The sequence below is a fragment of the Mus musculus genome, chromosome 3 (genome assembly GCF_000001635.26).
Source record: "Mus musculus strain C57BL/6J chromosome 3, GRCm38.p6 C57BL/6J".
Lineage (NCBI taxonomy): Eukaryota > Metazoa > Chordata > Mammalia > Rodentia > Muridae > Mus > Mus musculus.
The window spans coordinates 76,527,642-76,540,866 of record NC_000069.6 but is presented as its reverse complement, the minus strand read 5'-3'; the positions used below and the strand labels follow the sequence as shown (position 1 = coordinate 76,540,866).

The 13,225-nt window shown below is 36.3% G+C and overlaps 1 protein-coding gene across 6 annotated transcripts in view; it reads right to left on the bottom strand.

Moving 5' to 3' along the window:
• The window catches only part of Fstl5 (follistatin-like 5), a 635,736-nt gene that overhangs the window by 169,144 nt on the left and 453,367 nt on the right, over positions 1–13,225 (bottom strand). For all 6 annotated transcript variants that reach the window (XM_006501262.1, XM_017319517.1, XM_006501263.1 and 3 more), the window contains exon 8: positions 4,503–4,623. In XM_006501262.1, coding sequence (XP_006501325.1) covers positions 4,503–4,623 — 121 coding nt within the window. The remainder of the gene's footprint in view (positions 1–4,502; positions 4,624–13,225) is intronic.

Below are 13,225 nucleotides of genomic sequence, written 5' to 3'. Positions count from 1 at the left end.
CCTCTCTGAAAATCTTCCATACCCTCACGCTCACCCTGCTCGCCAACCCACCTCTCCTGCTTCCTGGCCCTGGAATTCCCCTATACTGGGGCTTATAATCTTTGCAAGACCAAGAGCCTCTCCTCCCATTGATGGCCAACTAGGCCATCCTCTGCTACATATCCAGCTAGAGTCATGAGCTCTGGGGGTACTGGTTAGTTCATAATGTTGTTCCTCCTGTGGATGCTCACAGTCATCTATTTGATGGAACACAGGGTCGCCAAAGAAGGAGCTGAAGAGGTCTGCAACCCTATAGGAGGAATAAACAACTCCTAATGACATTGTGTTCATAGATCAATATCTTGCTCAGTCATCATCAGAAGCTTTCCTGATGACAACAAGCACAGAGACCAACAAGTGCACCATGTCAGAAAGTAAGAAACGTTGGAACACTCAGCCCTAAGGGTGATATCAAACTGAACTGAACTGGCCTTTAGTTCTCAGTGGACAATATGAAAGAAAAGTCAGAAATACTGTAAGAGCTAGAGTTGATGGATGACAACAGCAAAATTGGCTTTTACAGATACTGTGCAAGTGATACAGAAATGAACTCCTAGAGATGGTAGCAGCATGCCCTGGACCTGCACAGGTTCAAGCCAGAAGGGGTCCCTGCACTGAGCAGAAGAATTAGAAACATTCTTCCATATCTAACCAAAAGACTATCACTAACTGACAACTACTTGCAAAGGAAAAAATAATACCTGTTCTCTAGTGGAAATTCACAGGGTATATAAAACACACTAAAAGGTTGGCACTATGTTGACCAGTAGATGGCCATCAGGAAACAACTCAGTGGTGCTTTTGTAGATTATGTTTTGTCTCATATTGCTTTATTTTATCATCTTTTACTACAATTTTGAGTTTGTATTATGGTTTCTGATTCTATATTAGTTTGTTTTGGTTGTGCCTGTGTATGCCTATGTATGTACAGAAACATAAGTGTACATGTGTGCTGTGTACTTGGTTGTCTCTGTGTGCCCATTGTTGGTATGTTTGGAGATGTGCATGTGTGTGTTCCTGTGTATGTGTGTTTCTTGTCATGCTTAATGTTGCTTTTTAAGTCCTGGGTTTGTTTATTTTCCTATTTGTTTTCTAAACATACAAAGAGAAATAACATTCAGATTGAATGAATGGAGATCTCAAGATTCTGATGAGAATAAGCCATAGCCAGAATATATTTTATGAATTTTATGTACAAATGTTTTTTTACAATAAACGCTTCTGTAATAAATATTTTAAAGCCCAAAATAAGTAAATAATTGGCCTCCTGTATAAGTTAAAATGCAATACCTAGTAAAATAAATAAGCATATACATACACATAACATACATACATACATATGTAGGAGGACTAGAGAAATAGTTCACTTAACTAAGCAATATTTAAAAATTGTGATAAAATACTATGGACAGAATGAACTTATGGAAGAAAGAGTTTACTTTTTTTTCTGTGTTTGTATGAGTTTGTGGGTATGCATGCCTGAGGCAAGGTTCTAAAATCCCTAAGTCTTTCCCTACTTCATATATCAATTACCAATACACACACACATATACTATACAAATATACACAAAGTACACTGGTGGTTTAACACACATACACATACAAAAACCGTGGTTCAAACTGATGCTTAAGTACTCAGATCTAGAACTTAAGTTGGACTTTGCCTTCCTGCTTTATGTTTCAGCATACAGTTTTGGTAACATCAACCACAATCTACTCAGGAAAGCAGGTATCGTGAACTCAAAGTGGTTGAAATATAGTCACATAAATAGAAGGCTGGTATTGCGTCTAGTTTGATACTGACTTGAGGATCTATACGCTTAATAATGGGGAAGCAGAATTCCACAGAGATAACTGTTTGTTTTGAATTTCTTATAATTTGAATTTCTTATAATAAGGTTATCATTGATGGTGGATGGGGTTTCATGTCAGAGGTCTCTTGGATTTTGTTTGTTTGTTTGTTTGTTTGTTGTATTTTTTTTCTATTCTACTTTCAGGAAAAAAAAAACTTACATGAAAGAACAAACACTTCATTCACAATAGAGGATAAAACAGGGAACAGCATGGTACCTGGGTTTGAGTCCTACAACATAGAAACCCAAATTTTGGCTCAGGTCCTTGAATTTTTCACCTGGCACTCAATGACTTTCTGAAAGTAGATGACATTCTGAATAAACCAGTGTCAGAGAGGAACAAGGAGGAGGAACCCCTGAAGGGCAGCCATGCAGCCTGGTTCTCATGACCTGAACTCCCACGTGTTACAAGCTCCCTGCAGCACAGTCTCCAGCTTGCCTGGGAAAGCCACACTTTCCAAATAGCTGATGAAGACTGGGGATTCATAGTTTTCATATTTTAAAATAAAGTTCTGACGAAGATGGAATATGAACTGTTTGTTAAGGAAGGAGCATGTGGCTAGAGTGAAAGAAGGAGGGCTGAGATTGACAGGAAGTGGTGTTAGGAGACAAAAATTAACTGCTTGCAATAGAGTGAAGTAGAACTTTTATGTTTTCTTTCCACAAACAGTAAGAAAGTTCCCAGAGCTAGACTGGTTGAAGTCAATTACTGGTAAAAGGGAAAAATGAATAGGCCTTGCTATGTCAGTTATACTAGGCCTAATGTATTTAGACTGTAAGCACCCACAGAATGGAGTCAACCGGAAATATGGCTCAGGGGTCTGTCAATCCTGTTCAAAGCACGTGAAATGCAGAGCATGCCATTGCTTTGTGCTCTTCACAGATTCCCTTGGAAACTGACTTCAAACTAGAGCCAGTGCAAGTTTCCTGCTGAGTTTTCCCCAGAAGTCACAGGCTGTACCTAGTACTATTGAGTGTCCCAGACCATCAGACTACCCATGTTTTCCAGCACTGTTGTTATTAATGTCTTTTTATAAGTGAGTCCTATGCTAGCTTCAAATTCCCTCCCGTATGAATACATTCCTGGACATGGGTTTCCTTACTCTCACTGTTTCTATGGCTTCTTTCTCTTCCTTGAAATTTCAGATCCAAGGCTCAAGTCTCTGACTATCTATCTATACCCATTGCTAAGTAATTTAATCAAGCTTGTGCTTGATTTGATTCAAATGTTAAATTAAGTACTGAATACACAGAGAGCCTGACATCACACTTGACTTTTGCATCAGTGATTTTGCAGTCTCTATGTTTGCTCTTTTTTTCCATAGCTCTATTTACCTACCCTTCCCCTCACATCCATAAGACTTGTGTTTTCAGTCACTCTTGTCCTTAGGTGTGATCTGTCAGTGATAGTAAGAAGTTAAGCACGTTTCAAATATGACCCCTATTGTATGACACTGAGCAGCTGACACTACATGTTAGGGCACAATTACTTATTTAAACAAGTGACCACAATGGCTTTGTTGGACATCAGTGTGAGGAGTGGCCCTTGGTCTTGTGGGGATTCAATGCCCCAGTGTAGGGAAATGCCAAGGTAGGAAGGCCGGAGAGAGTGGGTGAGTGGTGGAGCACCCTCATAGAGGCATGGGGAGCAGGGATGGGATAGAGAGAGTTCAGAGGGGAGACCTGGAAAGGAGATGGCATTGGAAATGTAAATAAAGAAAATATCCAATAAAAAATTAAAATATGCTATTCTCTACAACAAACACTTTTATAGCTTTCCAGGTCACGTGGATAGGGAACCCCAGTGTGGATGTACATCCACAAGGCCCTAGGGCACCTTACCATACTCATAGCCTCATGTTTCTTTTATAAATGCAGGCTTGCATGTCAGTCGCACTGTCTACCCTCTCAAAGCAGCCTCAGCTTGATCACAGAGTAGATAAATACTACATATGATAAAGTATGAAAATTAGTACTAATAACACAAGGTACATAGCATCTTATGCCAACTCAAGTTAAATCTGTGCTAAATAAAATTTTTATATATTTTGATTAACATTCCAAACCACTAAAAATGTGCCTCACATAAATAATACTGTGGTAAAAAACAAAACAACAACAACAAAATTTAAGACAATGCTCCATGTTTCCCAGGATAGACTCATTTAATAGTTAAAGGTAGCCATCAACTCTCAATTTTTTTTTTCCTTTGCAAAATAGATATTGGAGTTACAACAGATACCAGGACTCAAAAATAAGTAAGAAATTTCTATAATGATAGTAATAGTGATTAAACAGCTGTTATGATATAAAATTCTAAATTGTTAATCTTATGGGTTTCTAAAACTCATGTTTGCCTGATGATTGACATTTTCAACTAAAATGATTATTTCCCTCCCATGCTTTTTTATTACTTTGCAATAGTTTATGATGACTAAATTGTTGTTAATTTATAGTGTTAATCAGGTGGGATCTTAAAAGTAAATTATAGTATACTAACAGTAAGTACAAAAACAAAAATTTGTACCTTGCTAAAATTAAGGTACTGTCTAGTCCACTGTGATATCATTAGCTTAGCAAAACTGGTGACAGTAAAACCAGGCGTCTTACCATTCACTTGGAAGATGTGTGTCTGACGGACATTTTCATAGCCATCTGCATAGCATGTATAATTTCCCATGTGAACTGTGGTAACCTTGGTAATATACAGGGACCCATCATCACCAAAGTCCTACAAAAATGAAATAAATCACAGAGTTGGTTACTTGAGAAGTCACTTATGTTCACGAGCAAAATAAATATATTAAAGATTTTTAAAGAATCTAAACTGTTAATGTAAACTCAACAGATACTAACCTATCTTACCATTTATTTACTGTATACTTCTTTTAAAAATTGAGCTTTCACTGATAAATACTCCATGTTAATTTGAAACATATAAATTAACAGATTGTTAGTATAATTTAATTTATACTTTGAATTTTAGGTGAATAAAGCTTTTGTTGATAAATATGTGTTCCATGTTATTTTGAAATATATAAATTAATAGTTTGCTAGTATCATTTTCTTTGATTTTAGATGAATATATCTCTACTAAGAATTTATCTTATAGTTAAAAATAAATTGCTAATTATTTCTTTAGACTTGTAATTATCCACTATTTTTATATTATCATTTAGAAATATAATAAAGCTATTAAATCAGTATGTTCTTAATGAAAGTAGTTATAGCCACATCCTGCAATAGGATATTTTGTTTTATTTCAGTTTGTTTGAGGGACAATAGAGATTAAATCATAACATTGCTTATGCTGACCATGAACTCTACCACAATATTAAACACTCAGCCAGAATTTAACTTTAAATGTCATACTATAATGGCCATTTGAATAAATATCCATGCTACTTAATTTTGGGAGAACAAATGCATAGCCATTTCTGGAGAAACATATTAAAAACTCACCTCTGTTTATCACAACTTAATCCTTAACCTTAGAAATGCAAGGTACAAACCATAAAATCTCCTCTCAATAAATCAATGTATGTGACAGAAAAAAACATGTTAAATCTAATTTTCATTTCTTTGGAAAACCTGCTCTTATATTATGCAGACTCTTTACTAAAACATAACTGCTGATCTTGGGGAAAATGCCTGTTTGTTGGCATATTCGACTTCACTTACTTCTCTCACCTTCACATTTCAATGAAAACCTTTGAATCAACAGCCTGCACTGTGCTCCTTGTTAACCTCACCATCTTCACAGATTGGAAGAAGATCACTCTACAGTCATGACAATAATATGCTTTCATGACTGTGCTTCAATGAAGCAGATCATAGGAGTCACTCTATATAACAGTTCTAGCCCATAGTCCTTTTGAAAAAACAAATCAAAAGATCTTTTTACCATTGAATTTTCTTGAACACGGATACTAGTTTGAGATATCAATAGGCTGAAAAACTAATTTAAAAGCTATACTGGAGAATGGTTCAGCCCCATATCAATTGACAGTTGAGTTTTGACAAAATAGTCAGAATTATGCACTGGATAAAAAAAGGCATCTTCGATGAATGGAGCATGTCAAAGTTGATGGATATGTGTTAAAGAGTGCAAATAGATCCATATGTATGACATTGCACAAAACACAACTCCAAATGTATCAATGGCATCAATACAGAATCTAATAAAAGAGAAACTGTGTAAAATTAGCCTTGGCACCATTGCAAGAGGCTTTTTTAGTAGAACACTGGTAGCATAGACTCTAAGGACAAAAATTAACAAATTGGACCTCATTTGAGCTTTTTAGACCTCTCTTTACTCTCCTTGAACTGCAAGAAAAGAACAGACTCCTCTCTGAGTCTCCGGGAGCATTCTATCTGTGTTGATCCCTTTAAAGTTAAAGAATGGCATCTATAGCAATGAGCCTGGAGCAATGAGCACAATATTCCCTACTTTCATTGACTCAAAGTCTTCTCTCTTGTAGTTTTCTTGTATACAAGTTTGCAAGAACACTTAATGGTTTCAGCAACTTTTTAATAAGGCAATTTTCATAGGGAGATGAAACCTATATAAGCATGCACTCATAACAAGTGTAAATTCATGCTCAGACCCCATGATTCAGCCAAAGTCCAGTGATTTTCAGTACACTGCTACCTATGGCCAATAATGAACAGCATTGGACTATTTTTGTGTCTTGCTGTACCTTAAAATTCCAACCTATAAGGCTCTAGAAATGAATTGAATTTCAATTTGTTTTGTTAAATCCTTTAAACAATTGTAATATTGTTGATAGCCCAGAAACTTTATCATAAAATAAAACTCAATTAAATGTTTTATTAAAGACTTAAAAATAAATCAATAAAAAATAAATTAGACCTCACAAAATTGAAAATCTTCTGCATGGCAAAAGACACCATTAGTAGTATAAAGTGGCATGATACACAAAAAGCTATCTACCAATTATACATCTCACTGAGGGTGAATATCTAAAATATACATAACTAAAAAGATAGACATCGAAGAAATAAAGTAACCAGAGAAAAGTTGGTTATAGAACTAAGCATAAAGTTCATAAAAAAATAAACATACATGTCTGGGAAACATTAAAAAAATACATCTTAATAATCACCAAGATGCAAACAAAACTACTTTGATACTTCATCTTACACCAGTCAGAATGCTAAGATTCATTGGGTTTTTTGTTTGTTTTTTTTAATTTATTTTTGTTTTTTAAATCTGACATCTCATAAATTGGGTAAGTTACTGGTGGGACTGAAAACTTCTGCACTCCTCTTTCTTCAGGAAGCTGTCAATAACGCTACCTCAAGGTTCAGCTATATCACTCTCTGGCATATACCTCCAAAGGACTCTACATACATCTAAAGAGACATTCTTTCATTCATGATCCTTGATACTCTACTCATGACAGCTAAAAATTGAAAACAACTTCTATGTCTACAAAAAAGTAAATGAATGCAGAAAAATAAATCATTCTACATGTATGTGGCCACTGACCAGTCTTAAATATATAAAGTTACTATGTTTTTCCATTTAGGTTATAAAATATTAGTTTATAATTTATGATTTGTGGTTAATAATGTATATTATCAGTAACAAAAAGTTGGTTTAAAACAAATCAGTTAAAGGTTAAAGCCATTCTGGGTGCCAACATGTGGCATAAGCCAACCAAGGTCTCTAAAGATACCTTTAACTTGGGATAATATTTTCATGCAATTTCTGTTCTAGAAATCAGAAGTATAAAAGATAAATATTAAAAATATTTCTTTTTTGAGGTCTTGAAGCTACATCTCCATGTGTTCAAGTGTGGGAGCTTTTCTTGCTGGCAGCCAAATTTATGATAATGTACTTGGTATTGATTTTATAGATACTGAATTGTTTAAACTATTAAAATTGGCTTAGTCTTCTAAAAAGGTGATTAAATATATATATATAAACTATGGTACATTTTAATATGTATTAAATGATTAAAATGTCTTTGTTAGTTTATGATGGTTACAATGAACTTTTATTGAATAACAGCAATTAGGTTATAAACCAATGGGGGGGGAGACAATTATGATAAGAAGGCCCAAGGCAATCCCTATTGTGATGGTTATAGATCTAATGATAGGAATAATAAATATAACAGAAGGTTTTTGTTTAATAAATACAGCTATTAATTAATGCAATATAATGACAATTAGATATACATTATTGATGTTTTCTATCAATCATAGGTTGAAGGGGTAAAACACTAGACAGATTTTCTCTTATGAATATCGATGCAAAAATCCTCAATAAAATTCTTGCTATCCGAATCCAAAAACACATTAAAGCAATCATCCATCCTGACCAAGTAGGTTTTATTCCAGGAATGCAGGGATGGTTTAATATACGAAAATCCATCAATGTAAACCATTATATAAACAAACTCAAAGACAAAAACCACATGATCATCTCGTTAGATGCAGAAAAAGGATTTGACAAGATTCAACACCCATTCATGATAAAAGTTTTGGAAAGATCAGGAATTCAAGGCCCATACCTAAACATGATAAAAGCAATCTACAGCAAACCAGTAGCCAACATCAAAGTAAATGGAGAGAAGCTGGAAGCAATCCCACTAAAATCAGGGACTAGACAAGGCTGCCCACTTTCTCCCTACCTTTTCAACATAGTACTTGAAGTATTAGCCAGAGCAATTCGACAACAAAAGGAGATCAAGGGGATACAAATTTGAAAAGAGGAAGTCAAAATATCACTTTTTGCAGATGATATGATAGTATACATAAGTGACCTTAAAAATTCTACCAGAGAACTCCTAAACCTGATAAACAGCTTCGGTGAAGTAGCTGGATATAAAATAAACTCAAACAAGTCAATGGCCTTTCTCTATACAAAGAATAAACAGGCTGAGAAAGAAATTAGGGAAACAACACCCTTCTCAATAGTCACAAATAATATAAAATATCTTGGTGTGACTCTAACTAAGGAGGTGAAAGATCTGTATGATAAAAACTTCAAATCTCTGAAGAAAGAAATTAAAGAAGATCTCAGAAGATGGAAAGATCTCCCATGCTCATGGATTGGCAGGATCAACATTGTAAAAATGGCTATCTTGCCAAAAGCAATCTACAGATTCATTGCAATCCCCATCAAAATTCCAACTCAATTCTTCAACGAATTAGAAGGAGCAATTTGCAAATTAATCTGGAATAACAAAAAACCTAGGATAGCAAAAAGTCTTCTCAAGGATAAAAGAACCTCTGGTGGAATCACCATGCCTGACCTAAAGCTTTACTACAGAGCAATTGTGATAAAAACTGCATGGTACTGGTATAGAGACAGACAAGTAGACCAATGGAATAGAATTGAAGACCCAGAAATGAACCACATACCTATGGTCACTTGATCTTCGACAAGGGAGCTAAAACCATCCAGTGGAAGAAAGACAGCATTTTCAACAATTGGTGCTGGCACAACTGGTTGTTATCGTGTAGAAGAATGGGAATCGATCCATATTTATCTCCTTGTACTAAGGTCAAATCTAAGTGGATCAAGGAACTTCACATAAAACCAGAGACCCTGAAACTTATAGAGGACAAAGTGGGGAAAAGCCTTGAAGATATGGGCACAGGGGAAAAATTCCTGAACAGAACAACAATGGCATGTGCTGTAAGATCGAGAATTGACAAATGGGACCTAATGAAACTCCAAAGTTTCTGCAAGGTAAAAGACACTGTCAATAAGACAAAAAGACCACCAACAGATTGGGAAAGGATCTTTACCTATTCTAAATCAGATAGGGGACTAATATCCAACATATATAAAGAACTCAAGAAGGTGGACTTCAGAAAATCGAATAACCCCATTAAAAAATGGGGCTCAGAACTGAACAAAGAATTGTCACCTGAGGAATACCGAATGGCAGAGAAGCACCTGAAAAAATATTCAACATCCTTAATCATCAGGGAAATACAAATCAAAACAACCCTGAGATTCCACCTCACACCAGTCAGAATGGCTAAGATAAAAAATTCAGGTGACAGCAGATGCTGCCGTGGATGTGGAGAAAGAGGAACACTCCTCCATTGTTGGTGGGATTGCAGGCTTGTACAACCACTCTGGAAATCAGTCTGGCGGTTCCTCAGATAATTGGACATAGTACTACCAGAGGATCCAGCAATACCTCTCCTGGGCATATATCAAGAAGATGCCCCAACTGGTAAGGACACATGCTCCACTATGTTCATAGCAGCCTTATTTATAATAGCCAGAAGCTGAAAAGAACCCAGATGCCCCTCAACAGAGGAATGGATACAGATAATGTGGTACATCTACACAATGAAGTACTACTCAGGTATTAAAAAGAATGAATTTATGAAATTCCTAGCCAAATGGATGGACCTGGAGGGCATCATCCTGAGTGAGGTAACACATTCACAAAGGAACTCACACAATATGTACTCACTGATAAGTGGATATTAGCCCCAAACCTAGGATTCCCAGGATATAAGATACAATTTGCTAAACACATGAAACTCAAGAAGAATGAAGACTGAAGTGTGGACACTATGCCCCTCCTTAGAATTGGGAACAAAACACCCATGGAAGGAGTTACAGAGACACAGTTTGGAGCTGAGATGAAAGGATGGACCATGTAGAGACTGCCATATCCAGGGATCCACCCCATAATCAGCATCCAAATGCTGACACCATTGCATACACTAGCAAGATTTTATCAAAAGGACCCAGGTGTAGCTGTCTCTTGTGAGACTATGCCGGGGCCTCGCAAACACAGAAGTGGATGCTCACAGTCAGCTAATGGATGAATCACGGGGCTCCCAATGGAGGAGCTAGAGAAAGTAGCCAAGGAGCTAAAGGGATCTGCAATACTATAGGTGGAACAACATTATGAACTAACCAGTACCCCAGAGCTCTTGACTCTAGCTGCATATGTATCAAAAGATAGCCTTGTCGGCCATCACTGCAAAGAGAGGCCCATCGGACTTGCAAACTTTATATGCCCCAGTACAGGGGAACTCCAGGGCCAAAAAGGGGGAGTGGGTGGGTAGTGTAGTGGTGGTGGGTGGGTAAGGGGGACTTTTGGTATAGCATTGGAAATGTACATGAGCTAAATACCTAATAAAAAATGGAAAAAAAAAAGAATCACTGGCTCCTGAAATCCACCTCTCCCTTTTAGTTTTCCTGAGCTCTGGCCAGGTTGCAGAAGCCCCCCCTTTCCCCTTCCAGCCAAAGGTGCAGATCACATCTACGGACCTTGCCTTTTTCCCTCCAACTTGTTCAACTTTTTTGTCCTGAAAAAAAAAAAGATTACTGGCTTACAGCTTAAACTTAATCAAATAAGAAACGGTTATGTTCTATGATGATATACCATACAAAGGTTTTAAAAAAAAAAGTTCCTAGTCTCTTTATGGGCTATGCTCATGGTTTAAAAAGCTTTATTTTAATATTCAAAGACTTCATTTAAGAATTATTATTTGTAAGGTTCAAACAAAATAGGCTTATAAATTTACTATAATGAAGAAATATAAGTTATTAGTCAATAACCCTATAAATAAGTATATCCTTTAATATATTCAGAATTATATTAAAGTCATGCTAAATACTGATGTAGTTACTTACAAGGTTAAAGATTTATTTGGCCTCCTGTTTTATGTGTGCAAGGTATAATTTGAAACAGATAACTAAGAAAAGGCAGACTTGTTTAACTCAGATATACTAGGTAGATAGTAGCCCTCAAAGCAATCAGAGAACTGTGGAATATGGCATTTAATATATTTAAACTGACTATGACAGACAGAGACTCACAAATCCTAACAATGCCTCCCATGGTCTCTAAGTGAAGGGCACAAGGATGAAAAACACTAGTAGGATTGAAGTACACTAGCCACTGGGTCTAACTGCTTCAATGCCTCACCCTCTGCCACCATCTAGTCTAGACTGTGAACAAATAGAGGACACTGGGATTTCAATGTAATGGTAAAAACCAATGTACATCCTTTTGTTAACTAATGTTCACATAAGCCTCATGAGGTTATAAAGCCATACGACTTAGCTCTACCTGCCATGGATCCAATGCGCTCCACATAACTAAACCTGCCTGTTCTTGAAAGTGGGATTCTCCCCTTATTTGTGGGATTTCTTACCTTCCCCAATTACCTAGAAGAGAAATTTGTCTCACCAGATTTTCCCCCTGCCTGACTGACTCCATCCGGGAACACCCGAGGACTGCAAGCTGCTGCGTTCTCAACTTGCTAAAAGCTGATGTTGACTAGTATGCTTCCCTGTCCTTCGGCTGCATCATCAAACCAGACGCTTCTCATAAGTGCCCCAATTGACAAGCTTTGAATAGCATTTTAGTCTTCCTTGGTCTCCAAAAGACAATGTCCTGTTTTTATTTCATATTGATTTGTTTGGGCCTTTTTTATATTTTCCTTTGCATGTATATATGGTTTTATTACTTTCTCTTTTTTTAATGTTCTGTGTGTGTGTATGTGTGTGTGTGCCTGTGTGTGTTTCTATGTGTTTCTTGTTTGTTTTGTTTGTCTCAATTTGTATGTTTCTTTCTTGTTTGTTTGTTTTATTGTTTTATTATTCCTTTTCTAATGAGAAAGAGTGAAGGCATGGAGTTGGATGAGGTAGGAGGTAGGTATTTCATTGGAAGTGAGAAACAAAAGTGATGATCAGAATATATTAATGAAAAATATTTTTTCAATAAAAACTTGTAAAAGAATAGGTTATCAATGAACAGTATAAAAATAAAAACTTCCTACATTGGTCCTTAATTCTTTGGTTGTTATGTGCTAGACAGTGTTATCAGCATTTTTCAAATATACATTTCAAATCTAGAGAACATAGTTTATTAAAATCCACCCACTCTGTAGGAAGTGACAGATATTAAGATGACAATATGTTCCCTAGTTATGCTTGGCTCCTAATTGGTACTTTAAAACTGGAAATGCATTGGATAGAATCCAAAGTTTGATCTCTATGTTCCCCACCACACTGTCTTCCTTCTAAAGTATTAACTAAAGAAAGAACATAGAAGGTAGTTGAGATACAGATAATGAAGTTTTGCCCACCTCTGTGTTATTCCCAAAAGGCTCATGTGTTCCAAGTCTGGTGCACGGTGAGAAATATGGAAAGTTCATATAGACTCAATGAGGTGGGTGGAACTTATGGATGATGTTAATGTCATGGGAGGTGTTGCCCTTGGGTGTGGTGAGATACCTCTCAGGACTCCTGAGTTTTCTGAAAACTAAGTTGCTGATAGAAGTAGAAACCTCAGAGGAGGGATGGATATGGAATTTCC